General features: G+C 43.8%; 1 protein-coding gene across 3 annotated transcripts in view; it reads right to left on the bottom strand.

The window, feature by feature from the left end:
• Window positions 1-14,662, bottom strand: part of MAN2A2 (mannosidase alpha class 2A member 2) — a 185,109-nt gene that overhangs the window by 18,583 nt on the left and 151,864 nt on the right. For all 3 annotated transcript variants that reach the window (XM_040342482.1, XM_040342484.1, XM_040342483.1), the window contains exons 16-18: window positions 12,200-12,322; window positions 4,180-4,294; window positions 1,000-1,133 (exon numbers count right to left, since the gene is read on the bottom strand). In XM_040342482.1, coding sequence (XP_040198416.1) covers window positions 1,000-1,133; window positions 4,180-4,294; window positions 12,200-12,322 — 372 coding nt within the window. The remainder of the gene's footprint in view (window positions 1-999; window positions 1,134-4,179; window positions 4,295-12,199; window positions 12,323-14,662) is intronic.

Genomic DNA, 14,662 nt, shown 5'->3' on the forward strand with positions numbered 1-14,662 from the left:
TTATCATCAGTTGATCAGTTTTTTCATCCGTTTTTCATCAGTTGTCAGTTTCTTTTTTTGTTATAACTTTATTTTTATTACATATTTTGATGAAAACGGATGTTAGCGGATCGGATGTTAAACGGATCGTCCGCTAACATCCGTTTTTCGTCCGTTCCGTTTTTTTGACGGAAGAAAAGTAGGGTTTTCTTCCGTTCAAAAAAACGGAGCTTAACGGAGACGGATGTTAACGGACGTTAGCGGATGCTCATCCGCTAACGTACGCTATCCCATTGGAAAGCATTGCAGTTCGTAAACGGACGTATGAAAAAACGGACGAACGATCCGCACGTGTGAAAGGACCCTTAAACTCAAACTTCTGAAATTAGCCCTTACCACTTATTTTCCCCAACGCCAACAGCACAAATCTAAACGCTGAACAAAAAGCACATCAAATGGACCTAAAAACTGGACATAATCCACCATATCCTAACCTTAAAAGCCGAGTGTAATTTAAGTCAAAGCTAATTAGATTAATTGATAGTGCAGCAGAGCACAACTTTTTAAATGTCTTGCTCCTTATGCCCATGACATCAAAGTTGGCAATGTCCAGCAGCAGTCTCAGGGCTTTGGATGTACAGACAGGAGGACTTTTACAGGTAAATTAAATGCATTAAATAAGTCGAATGCAAACACGATCTTATGAGAAGATTTTTGTTGAAGATTTTGGGACGGTTACTTAGGTCAACACATACCGAATTTATCGGCGTATAACACGCACCCTAACTTTAAGAAGGAAGTTTCATGAAAAAAAAAACTTTCCACAACCCCCTGCGTATAACACGCAGGCACAGTTTATCCTCTATTTTCTTGGTAAAAAAGTGAGTGTTATACGCCAATAAATACAGTAATTAATATTTAAACAAGAAGACAATAGCAATAGGACTACAATCTGAATAGCACAGAGGTTGCTTGGGTAAACAGTTGAAGCTGGCACACTAACAAAAGAAAGCTAGCAACCTGAAAGCCATTGATGTCTGTGTAGAATGTGTCTCCACTCTGTATGTCTGTGCTCAGCCGCATAGCAATCTCCTTATTGACATGATCACGGATATCAATGATTGAGCTGACATCTAGAGAAAGACCTTCCGTTCCTGTCAAAGGATGAGAGTACTGAAAGTCAGGAATACAAAGACAATGCAAATGGGCACAATTTAAAAACTAGTGAGGGCTTGCAATCCAGGAAAGCATGGAATATTTTACAAATATACAATCAGCAAATTATGTATCCATTACTCAAAATGGATGAAATTTTTTTTTTTTTTTTTTTTTTATATCAAACGGTTTTAATTCATACATGCTGCCTGATATACATTTTTAAAATGTCCTCAGCAATGCTAAATTTCTTCCCAGTTCTAACAAAAGGGAATATATACACACAATTCATCACAAGCAACAATTTCATACTTCTAGCAACAGGAAAGGTGCATGAATGGCACTTCACTACACATTGTTATTTCAAGTGCTGTGTGTCACAAAAATGTAATAAATAGGCATGGAAAATGGTTGAACCCCCCTAATGATTGTCCATGGCTGCCTTTAATTTATACTGCTAAACTTTATTATAGGGCCAGTAAAAGTGGATTTATATCAGCCTCTCTCAACCATTTAAAAAAAAAAAAACAGAGGAAGCCTTGAAATAATATTCATATCTCAGAGAACCCCTGCTAAATAATTACATCTCTAGCTCTAAGTACATATGCATGGTCAGTATGTTGTAAATATAGTAATGCATAAAAGAATAAGAAATGTGTATCCAGCATATGGGTAGAAAATAAACACCAAAAGGTGAAAATTGTAGTGCCCCTCACCTTGGTGGTCAGTGGAAAAGTTCCCTTTTATATTGGTATTTGGTGTAGTGGTCCCATACATTGGTGGCCAGTGGCAGAATGACCCTTCATATTAATGGTCAGTGGGAGAAAGAATATATTGTTTACCAGTGGAAAAAATTGCTCCCCTTGCACACAGCTAAAAAGAGAATTGATATCGGTGGTCACTGGAAGTCCATACCCAGAGAAGTTAAGCGTATGGGGGGGCGGAGCCCGTTTTGTTTGACGTCATCCTGCGGCTATCTCGTTGTATGAGGATTTTATTAATATGTGTGTAACATCTAGCACTGCTAAAAGTGCCTTTTATGTAAGTGTACTACTTAAATATTTTTGGGATTTAAATTTTAAAACGTCCTCTTTTGTACCCCGTTACGCTTTGGGGATCTGGGAGCTGACAGGAGGAAACAGGAGACACAGAGGGATAGCACAGAACCCAAACTATCCCCTGAGGGGAACAGCTGATCATGACCCGCTGCTAACAAAGGGGGACATAATGGAGGAGAGTGGCTATAGCATGGGCACTTTAGGATTCTGGATCTACATAATGGCGGAACAGCACTCTGATTTAAATAGATTTCATTCTAATGCGGCGTACACATGGTCGTTTTTCGGCATGAAAAGAAATTACATTTTTTTAGCATGTCCAAAAAACGAAGTTTTTCCAACTTCATCATTAAAAACGACGTTGCCCACACACCATCATTTTTGAAAAATGATGAACAAAGCGCGGTGACGTACAACACGTACGACGGCACTCTTAAGGGGAAGTTCTATTCGCCTTTGGGCTGCTTTTAGCTGATTCCTTGTTAGTAAAAGACGATTCGCGATTTTTTGTCTGTTACAGCGTGATTAATGTGCTTACTCCATTATGAATGGTAGTTTTACCAGAACGAGCGCTTCGGTCTCATAACTCACTTCTGGGCATGCGTGGGTTTAAAACGTCGTTTTAGCCCACACACAATCATTTTTTACAACCCGAAAAACGACATTTTAAAAAATGATATTAAAAAATGCAGACATGGAAAAAGGGGTAATGGATGGACAGCCGCACTCCAAAGGAATTTGAAGAAGTAGTCTTTATTAATAAAACTGGACATGTAAATCCAAAAATACAGTTACATAAGGGGACAGGCCATCCCCTTATGTGACTGTATTTTTGGATTTACATGTCCAGTTTTTATTAATAAAGACTACTTCTTTAAGTTCCTTTGGAGTGCAGCTGTCCATCCATTACCACTTTTTCCATGTTTGCCTTGTGCATTGCCAGCACCTTGGATTCCTGAGAGGTTCCTCAAATTGTCTGCTTAGATCCACCTGGAGCGGTGATTCCTTTCCCTTGATTAAAAAATGCAGGATGTTCGATTTTTTTTTGACGTTTTTCAGAAGCCGAAAAATGATGTGAAGCCCACACACGATTTTAAATGACGTTTTTAAAAATTTCATTTTTTTTCATGCCGAAAAACGTCCGTGGGACTAATTTATATAATTAAAAAATTTATCTTTTGACATTTATGGACACTTTGCAATTTTTTTGCCTTATTGACCCTTTGAGCGTATGCTCACTCGGGTTCAATATATCTGGTAAGCCTCCCCTTCTGGTGGCGGGTATTATCACTACATGTTTAGTTCATTAAGAATCACCGTGGGTTTGAAATAACAACTGTCGGAATTGGTTTATTCATCAAGTTTATGTTTATTCACATGGACTTACACCTGTGTACACAGCTCAATTGGTGTTGGATATAGACAATTAGTGTCTTCTTATTAATATTTATCAGTTCATTCATCTATTGGGTTTATGAGAATCACATGGACTTATATTTGTTTACACTGCTTTATTGGTGTTGAATATAGACAATCAGTGTCTTCTTCTCATTTATTTTTTAGCGCTACATTTTTTGTATTTAGATTTTTTTGCTTTCCTTCACTCACTGGATTGTGTGTAGCTGCTCAACATTACGATAGCGCAGATTTAGTTTGTTTTTTGTAGTTCTATTTAGAGGCCTTCTATGATGGGCCTCAATGGCAGATGGTCCCTTCATAAAAATGAATGGGATTTTTTTTTGTTATGGGGCAGAAAAGAAAGACCAGCTGGGACAGTCGGCAGCGACTAATGTGACACTTCATATGGGCTACACAGCAAAGATTTGTCAGGAGCGAAGACTGGTGAGCATGGGACATCTGGGGGCACTATGAAGAGCGGGTAAAGGCAAATTAAAAAGGCAACTATTTGAAAGTACAGCTGTCATTTTAGTTTAATATTCATGAATGTCCAAATATTAAAATAAATAAAAATTGAAAAACCACTGACCTGGTAAGTTGTAAAGCCTCATTGTCTGCTGAACATGTTGAAATAGACAAGTCACCTCTGAAAAGAATGGTCCTTCAGTAATTCTTACCACAGGGGGATCTTTAGGGGTGTACTGCTGCAATATCAAAAACATACTTAACATACACTGCAAATATTGCACACATGCGTGAATTGTTTATGGTTGAAAAAATATGATCTCAAACAAAATCCAACCATTTGTGGTATTTCACTGCAGGACAATCACAGACATAGAAAAAAGTTAATTATATTTCAGACAGGAGGCTTCGTATCTTGCATTAATCTTTCTTTTTAATGCTCATAGCAGAAACATAACATTTATTTCTTTAATAAAAATGTAGAAAAATTTCTTCAAAACTACAATACCCAGCAGCCCCGGGGACCCCTCCCCCTAGGCCACAGTCTCTATATAAGGGGCTGTCTGGGTCTCCTCCTCCTCTTTCTTTCTGCTCATGGCAAGATAAGTACCATTCTATTGTTTATTATATATATTGTCAATTTTGTCTAATAATCATTGTCTTAAATAATTGTATATTTAATTGTTTATCTTATTTACACATTGGTGACAGGTTATTGTCCCTCTAGGACCGGGATACTGCGTTTTATCGCTATCCCGGTTCTATTTTCCTTTCTGTCAGCATAGTGCGTTTCTCCTGTCATGGTCTGACAGGCAACCTGTCCCCTCTGCAGCGTCTTCCCCCGCTCCCCCCCCCCCCCGTGCACACCGCTTCGCGGGCTTTCTCTCTCTGCCTGAGGGTGCGGCTAGTGACAGGAGAGCCTACGTCACTCTGCAGTCCTCAGGCGACCTATCACAGCGCTCCCGGCCGTGATCTCGCGAGATTACGGCCGGGGACTTCCACGAGCAGTACCCTCTCTCCTCCACTGTCGAGCAGACGGAGACAGAGGCACACTGCTGGCTGGCAATAGCGCTACCGCTTCCCCCCCCATCGGAATCATTAAAGGCACAGGTACCACTGTATTGTTCTGGGGAACATCTCTCCCCAAATACCTCAGGGACCGCTGCATAACTTGGGGGAACGTCTCTCCCCTACCCCCATTGCCAGTATACTGCACGGCTGTGCTGTATACTATTACACCAATTTTCCCTCCAATTGTTTTGGTACAGGTCTCCCTTGAATCCCAGTGACTGTACTACTGTACGGTACACTCATACCAGAGAAAGATAAATTAACCCTTGATTGATTGTCAGTGATTTATCCCTGACGATCTCTGAATTAAAACCTAAAATAAATTGTACTAAAATAAATAAAATAGCAAGGCTAGCTGGAAATGGCAGCGGACGGTCACGCATCTGGCTTTGCTGGACTGGCTGATGAGGTGGACCTGGATGTTTCACACCTGATATCCACGACCCAAATACAGGACTTGATTAACAAGTCCATCCAAGCAGCACTGGCTGCCAATACTGTAAATCAGACCGTACCGTCCACCTCGGGATGCCACCCTCCTAAGGGTAAAGCAACCCAGAAAGTAAAGCACTTAACAGTGCACTTCGACTCCCCGGCAGGGGAAGATTATAATGTGCCCCAGGCAGGACCCGAACCGGTCTGCCGCACCCCGCATACAAATGACCTAAACCGACCCTTGAACCCCAAGGAGTTTAAAAGGGGGCAAAAATCCGCCAGGCGGATTAAACCGGACTCATTTGAGACGTCCGAAGACGAGTCCGAGGTATCTGACAGAGCCGAGACCTCTGACTCAGACCTAGAGGACGAGGATGATGCGGGGTTTACGGCGGAATGTCAGGACGCCAACACCGAGGTGCAACAAACGGCCATTCTGGATTCGCAGGGTCAATCTCTTTTTAACCCTGACGAAATATCACACCCCCGCTCAGGGGATTGGGCCCCATTACCCCATGTGGCCCAATACCTCGAACTATGGACCAGACGGTCCTTGGACAGGGCAAACCGTAACAAACTACGAGCGGAATGCCCCAGGCCATACGTGGCAAACAAGGTGGCGAGCACCCCGGAAATAGACCCGGTGCTCCTAAAATATCTTACTAGATCTGGAAAGTACTCCAAAAAGGGCATTGAGAGGTCCTTCAAAGCCATCCAGGACCGCATACTGGACCTACTAGGTCCACTCACTAAAATACTAAACTTGTCAGAGCAAGCGGCTTCAACAACCCAACCTATAGACCTGACACAGTTGAGAGGTTGGGCCCAACGCGCAATCTGCCTATTGGGTACCGCAAACACAACCTGCTCAGTGGAGCGTCGCCGCTCCATTTTGATGAAATTGGACCCCCAACTTAGCCACCTAGCGGAAAACGAGCCAGGACCATCCGCAGAGGGTCTACTGTTTGGGGATGATCTGATCAAGAACATCAATAAATTCATCAGCCTTTTCTCAAGCTTGGACAAGGCACAGACCTCGCTGAGGAAATCACAACCTGGAAAGGTTTTTGGGAAGGCCGGTAGAAGCAGAGGGCGTTCTACCGGCCGCACTGCCCCATACAGGCCCTACTCTAGACCACCTAGCCAGCAGTACACGCCTGCTCCACAACCATACGCCATGCCTATGGCCCATCCAGCTCCCTTCTTCCCACCACGAGGACGTCCCTGGAGAGGACGCGGGGGACGTGGATTCCCAAGGTCTAGACCTCCGACCGGTGAGTACACACCTACACTCAATTCCACACACACTGGTGGGGGGCAGGCTGATGTATTTTTCCCACGTCTGGTTCACGACTTCGGCAGACGCGTGGATTCTCAATACGGTATCAGGATACCGGATAGAACTCATCTCACCCGACCCTGAATGTGATACCCCAACCCATCCATTTTTCTTCCCAAAATGTGGACTTAATAGACGAGGAACTCAAAGAGCTTCTGTCCAAAGGGGCGGTTCGGGAGGTAGATTCCTGCTCGCCCGGGTTTATCAGCAACATATTCCTGGTCAAGAAGAAGGACGGTGGCTACCGCCCCGTCATAAATTTAAGAGAACTCAACCAACATGTGGCCTACCGCCATTTCAAGATGGAGGGTATCCATCTGCTACGCGACCTCCTCTGGCCAGGAGACTGGCTAGTGAAGATAGATTTAAAAGACGCGTACCTTACTGTCCCTATGCACACCGAATCTCAATCCTTCCTAAGATTTCGGTGGAAGGACCGAATGTGGCAATTCACCTGCCTCCCATTCGGATTGTCATCAGCCCCCTGGTGTTTCACCAAGCTCCTCAAACCGGTAGTAGCCGCTCTGAGGAGCAGGGGCGTTCGCCTAATTATTTATCTGGACGACATGCTAATTTTGGCACGCTCCAGACGACAAGCCTCATTACACAGCCAATGGGCGGTTTCCCTATTGACGGAACTCGGGTTCCTCATCAATTTCAAGAAGTCTACCCTGGATCCCTCTCAGGAAATGGAATTCCTGGGGTTTCTAGTAGACACCAAACAGGCTATGCTTCTCTTGCCCAAGTCAAAATTGGCGTTGATTCGCAAGGAAATCAGAGCCACGTTACGCAAAGGCTTAGTATCCTTACGGGTGATAGCTCGCATAGTAGGCCTCCTATCGGCCTCTATTCAAGCAATATTCCCGGCCCCCTTGCATTATCGAGCTCTACAGAGACTCAAAACATTACATTTACGCCAAGGCCTACGATACGCGGACGAAGTTCCGTTGGACCCAGACGCCATAGAGGAATTGCTATGGTGGCTTCGCCACGCTGTGGCATGGAATGGCAGGACGATTTTCAACTCCTACCCCGACGTGATCTTAGAATCCGACGCGAGTCGCCAAGGCTGGGGTGCCCGATGCGGACACCTTACCACCGGAGGGAAATGGTCCGAGAGAGAGTCTCTCCTCCATATCAATGGCCTGGAACTCCTGGCAGCATATTTTGCGATCAGGAGTTTTATTCCTCATACGGCCAACAAGTGCGTACTTTTACGCATGGACAACGTGGCAGCGGTACAGTATATCAACCGCTTGGGAGGCACAAAATCCAAAATTCTGGCGGACATTGCGTCCGAGTTTTGGCAATACTGCCTTTCCATAAATGTCACCCCAGTAGCAGAATACCTTCCAGGCATATCCAACACGGTTGCGGATTGGAACTCTCGGTATCTTACAGACTCCAGCGACTGGTCGCTGGATCGTACGGTTTTCCTATCATTACAAAACCTGTGGGGTCCTTTACACACGGACCTCTTCGCTTCCCGCCTCAACCGGCAACTACCACGCTTTTACAGCTGGAGGCCGGATCCAGAGGCGACAGCAGTCGACGCGTTCCGACAATTCTGGACGCGGGGGACGCATTATGCGTTCCCTCCATTCAACATGATCACCAGGACACTCCTCCAGGTGGCAAGTCAGATGGCGACAGTGGTGTTGGTCACCCCTTGGTGGCCGACTCAACCATGGTTCCCACTTCTCCTGGGAATGGCGATCGATTACCCTCGACTACTTCCATTCTCTCATCATCTCCTGTCCAACACATCCGGAAGTTATCATCCACTGATACTGGACGGCAACCTGCATCTCCTAGCGTGGTTGGTTTCGGGGTCGCAGACACCGATTGCGATATTTCACAATCGGCTAGAGACCGCCTCGCCCTGGCCTGGGCCCCAGGGACTAGATCGGCGTACAGATCTGCCTGGTCCCTATGGGTTCGTTGGTGTGATCGACGGCAAGTTAATGCCGTTCATGCACCTATATCAGACATAGTGAACTATCTAGCTGATTCTTATGAGACCGGTAAATCCTACAGTTCATTGAATGTCTATAGATCAGCCATTTCGGCTTATCATTGCCCTGTAGACACTTTGCCTGTAGGCAGACACCCCTTGGTTTGTCGGCTTCTCCGGGGGGTGAAGTTCAAACGCCCCCCTCGGCCTAGATACCAAGTTACGTGGGACGTCAACAGGGTTCTGGAACTTTTCAGCACTTGGGAGGACAATGACGCCCTCTCGTTGAAGAAGCTTTCGATTAAACTCGCTACCCTTCTATGTCTGATTTCCATCAAAAGAGTTTCAGATGTTAGGGCATTAGACATATCCCGGCGTCAATTCTCGCCAGAAGGGGTACGTTTTTCCGTGGTTCGTAGGACAAAGACGGGAATTCATACAGTATTTTATCCATTCTTTCCTGACCATCCACATATCTGTGTGGTTCGATGTCTTCAACAATACGAATCAAGAACTGCATCCCTGCGGTCACTTGATCATAATCAATTATTGATCTCATACGTGAAACCTCACCTCCCAGTGTCTTCAGCATCATTAGCCAGATGGGTGAGAACGGCCATGGAACTGGCCGGGATCGACGTATCGCTCTTTGGAGCTCACTCCTCTAGAGGTGCCATGGCTACCAAAGTGGTCACATCAGGTGGTTCACTTTCGGACCTTTTACTAGCAGCAGATTGGTCATCAGAAACGACCTTTCGGCAATATTATTTCCGACCACAGGACCATGTCTCCACTTCTATACTTTAAGGATTGTGTATTTATATGTATGTATAATGTATGATAGCTTTAAACTTGCAAGATACGAAGCCTCCTGTCTGAAATATAATTCGGGATTTTCCTAGCTACCATGACGGAAAATCTGAGTTATATGATGACAGGAGGCGAGTATCTTCCCACCCGACCCACCCCGATCACGATACCTTTTTATCATTTCAGGTTACTGAAGGGTGGAGACCAAGCCTATACGGACGGTAATACAAATTTCTGCAGTTCCCGAATGATGGGTCTTCTGTTTTGTTCCAGTTGAACACTGTTCTGACGGTATAATAGCCGACCGGTTGAAAGTTGAAGGGCCCAGTTGGTCCGGTTTCCAGCATCGGAGGAGGAGTCCCCGAGCAACACGGAACGAAGTTCAAGTCGACAAGCTTACGTCATGTCAAAAGATCGCACAAAGAAAGAGGAGGAGGAGACCCAGACAGCCCCTTATATAGAGACTGTGGCCTAGGGGGAGGGGTCCCCGGGGCTGCTGGGTATTGTAGTTTTGAAGAAATTTTTCTACATTTTTATTAAAGAAATAAATGTTATGTTTCTGCTATGAGCATTAAAAAGAAAGATTAATGCAAGATACTCGCCTCCTGTCATCATATAACTCAGATTTTCCGTCATGGTAGCTAGGAAAATCCCGAATTACAGCAGAAAATCTTCTTGTTAATTAAGTCCTCACCCAAACCAATAAAAACGTATATATATATATATATATATATATATATATATATATATATATACACACAAACCATTAAGAAGTCAAGAACAGAAGATGAAATATTAGGTCATCAGAAAAAAAAATAATAATAATGTGTTTATATATGTTATATATTAGAGGTGCTGAATATAATCGTTGCATCGCGATTCGGGGGTCCCCGATGCGGCATTGATGCATCTGACCCCAATAATCGATGTCGGGTGACGTCATTTCGACTTGCCCCTCCCGGGAGAGCACTCCAAATGTGTCTTTTAAAATACCCGTTTTGTAATACATGCCGTTATAATCCATTTAGTGGCCACCGCTGCATGTGCTTTTTAAAATATACTGTGTTATATACCTGCATTTCTGTCTGTATACTCTGTATATTCCGCACATGTGACTGTTCACTCTGGCCCGCATCTCACTTCCCACGTCTCTCCTGACATCAGCCCCGCCCGCCTCTCTTCTGATCCGATAGCTACAGCCGGTGGGCAGGGCTGAGAACTCCCACTGACGTCAGGAAAGAGAAAACGAGAGGCAAGAAGCAGCCCGGACAGAGTCACATGTGCGGAATATACAGTGTATACACAGACAGAAATGCAGGTATGAGAAGCTGCATATATTTTAAAAAACACATACAGCGGTGGCCACTTAATGGATTATAACGGCATGTATTCCAAAACGGGTATTCTTAGTTACAGCAGTACGATTTCTCCTCCTACATGTGCTCTGTGTTGTCATTTCCCTGGGCTCCCAAGTTTGCACATTCCATTGTGTCAACTCCTAGTGTGCTGGAATGTGCAATCTTGGGAGCCCAGGGACATTTTAACACAGAGACAGTACAGGGAACTTGCTGTGGATTCTAATGTCCCTGTTTTTCTTTTACAAATGATAAATAATATCTATGACATGGTATTCAAACTTTTTAACATGAAGACCTTAAATATTTGAAACTTTATGTAAAGTCTTAAATTATTGCAAGTTCTCTCAGTTGAAGACTGTTGAAATCCTGGAATACAGTTCAAGTAACACTGTACTTCTCAAAGTCTGCAAACAAGAAATATGCATTAATGCCACTAGGGGGGACTGCCGGGGGAAAGGCTCCAGTTAAGCTTGCTTGTGGGCTCCATCTTGTATCTCCTACAGTTGGGCAATTGTTGGGATAAGTAGATGATAGTTTCTGTTCTCTCAGGCCTTAAAGTGTTACTAAACTCAGACCTTGCATTCACTATATCTGGTCTCCCACAGTACACAGAACATGGAAATGTAATTCATTTAGTAAATATAAACTATTAAATATCTTCTCTTGTCAACCATACATAGCAGTCTTGTGACTTCTATCAGTGTCCGGTTAAGGCTTGTATGAGGCGTTTTCATTCCTGACTGTCCTATGACCCCTGACCCTTTGTCTGGACAGTGCTGATTGGCCCTGTGCTGATCACATGCACTCTCCCAAGAAAAAAAACTCTAGCAACACAAAACTGAGCATGAGCAGTGTGACTTTAAAGCAGGGGTCCTCAAACTACGGCCCTCCCATTGTTCAGGAACTACAATTACCATCTTGCCTAGTCATGTCTGTGAATGTCAGAGTTTTACAATGCCTCATGGGATGTGTACTTCTGCAACAGCTGGAGGGCCATAGTTTGAAGATCCCTGCTTTAAAGGCTCTGTCTTATCAGAAGGTGGATTGGGGACTGTGGAAGAAGGGGAGGAGCAGAGAAGATACATTAGGGCACACTTGTGTTATGGTACTAAATATATGCCACAGAGATTTCTTGGTGAAACCGAACATGCAGGACCGTTTATGGTGGACGCTGTACCTTGGCATCCCCATCAGGAAGGAAGAGATAGGCTCCACTTTTATCCTTGGAAGTACGTGTTCCGTAAATGAGAAATTCCATGTTTATCTTCTGTTCCAGCTCTTCTCCTGCTCGTTTAATACCCTGCAGAAATCAATATATAATAAAAACTGATGTCCAACTCATACAGGATTTCAGTACATCTCATTTTAAAGGTGTGAAATGGAAAACCAAGTTAATTCAGCCTGCGAGGTCATCCAGGTGCCATATTACTGAACCAATCCACCATTGCCTCTATTGGGGTTTTCAGTAATGCAAGGTTTGTGGCAAAGTATCTTTTTGTAGCTTGTAGTGAACCTCCGGCTGCCACTAACAGAAGTTATTACTACTGCCATTAAATTACAACATCCTGCTGTTTGGACCAGAAACACACCTTTAGTTTATAGGATGCAAGCACCGCTTCATGAATATTTCTCTTCCTCCTTTAAGCAGTATTACAACCAAAAATCTAATACACTGCAGCTTACCAATGTGATGGCTGCATTTGTATATTTTAGGCCCCCCCCCCCCCTCTGTATAAAACTGGTGATTTGGCCAGTAACACACCTCCTGTATTAGAGTGCCTCCACTCTGGATGTAGGAGCACAGGGGGCACATTTGGACAGCAGCATTCTGGGGGGGGGGAGGGTGTTGGATGTACTAGCAGATTTCAATATGCAAACAATTAAAAGCCAATCCTCAGCTAACACTTTATAAAGGTTATAGCAAGACTTTTTTTGCCTTTTGGTATAAAGGTTTTACATTAAAAGTGGGTCTTTCAGCATTCAACCTCCCTTCCTCTTTTACTTATCCGAGCACAACTGTGGCTCTTCTCCCCTCTCACTTCCAGGTCCCTCTGGCTTTGCTTGGGCACCGGGAGCCATTGGCTCCCAGTGTTGTCAATCAAAGCCAGTGACAAGGGTGGAGCCAAGTTCCACTGTCTGTGTCAAAGGACGCAACAGCGGGGCTCGGGAAAAAGCTTCCCATGGGGGCACTGTACAAAGCGGAGGGGCCAATGGGGGACCCAAGGAGATTTGCTCTTTTTTTACCTTTACAATCGCTTTAAAAAAAAAAAAATCATTATAAGTAACCCTGCCAGTGTTGAATGGTTTGTCTCATTCGTGTAACTGATACATCTGCAAGGGAGCTTGTTCTTTTGAATAACAGACTTGCTAGTCAGATCACCAGAGGAAAATAGAAGAAAGAAAACCTAAAAAAGAAAACTATTGCAGCCACCACATCTAAGAATTGATAAGCTACAATATAATAAAATTATTGCTTTTGGGTTTAATATAGCTTTAACCCTTGATCTAAATTACTACCATTTATTGTCTCGAATATACAATATTTTATGCAAACCTGAATTATTTTTAATGGCCAACATATATAGTTATATAATCAATTTGAAATAGAATTTAATAGAAATCTTCATTTGAAGACTACTTAGGCCACTTTTAAACTGAGGTGCTGGCCACAATGACTGGAAAGCGCCGCTAGTTTTAGCGCCGCTTTTCGGCCGTTAGCGGTGCGCTTTTAGCACCCGCTAGTAGCCGAAAAGGGGTTAAAAGCGCTGCTGATTTTTGCAGAGGTGCCTATAGATTTCAATGGCAGGGGCGGTTTAGGACTCCCACACCGCACCAAATATGCTGCTTACAGGACTTTTTTTTCCTGTCCTGCAAGCGCACCGCCCCAGTGGAAAAGCACACTGGGGCTGCAGAAGAGGCCGTTTACAGGTGCTATTTTTAGCGCAAAAATGCCTGTAAAACTACCCAGTGTGAAAGTAGCCTTAAAGTAAACCTGGAGTCTGTATACGACTGATTACCTAACCATCAAACTTTGTAGCAGCAATCCTGGGTCTCCTGTGCTGTACTGTTCAAACCTACTGCCAGAGCCTTTAGAAAAAAAAAAAAAAACACTACAACCAGCTATACAAGACCACGCTATTACAAGGAGCAAACAATGGAAAAAGTACCACTCCAAACCCTCAGACCCCTGTTTTTCGCTCCCGCCCTGTTACACCAACAGGTGCTGGCTCTGCACTAATCAATGGAAAGAAAAAAATCATGTTCATAGCTATGAGTAAGCATCAAATTAAGATGTGAAACACGTCAGACATTTGTCCCTGTACGTCAACAATTTGTGTTTTTGGCTGTTTTGTATGACTTTTGGATTACTTTGCAGCTTTTTAGATTTTATCCTTTGCGATTTTTGAAATAAAATTTGCCCAATCAGAGTGCGGCAGTCCAGGATGATTTTTTCTTTCCATGCTATTACAAGGAGATGGAATGTGCTGGTATTTGTATCAGATTTCTGGAGGCTCTAGGTCTGCAGATCAAGGATGTTGGGTTAAGCAGCAAGGTAAGATTGCAGGATGCTTCAAAATAATCTGAAGGTTTGGTAAATCATTGGCAAGTACACAAAGTTCATTTAAGATGTGTCCAATTA

This window comes from Rana temporaria, chromosome 3 (assembly GCF_905171775.1).
Source record: "Rana temporaria chromosome 3, aRanTem1.1, whole genome shotgun sequence".
Lineage (NCBI taxonomy): Eukaryota > Metazoa > Chordata > Amphibia > Anura > Ranidae > Rana > Rana temporaria.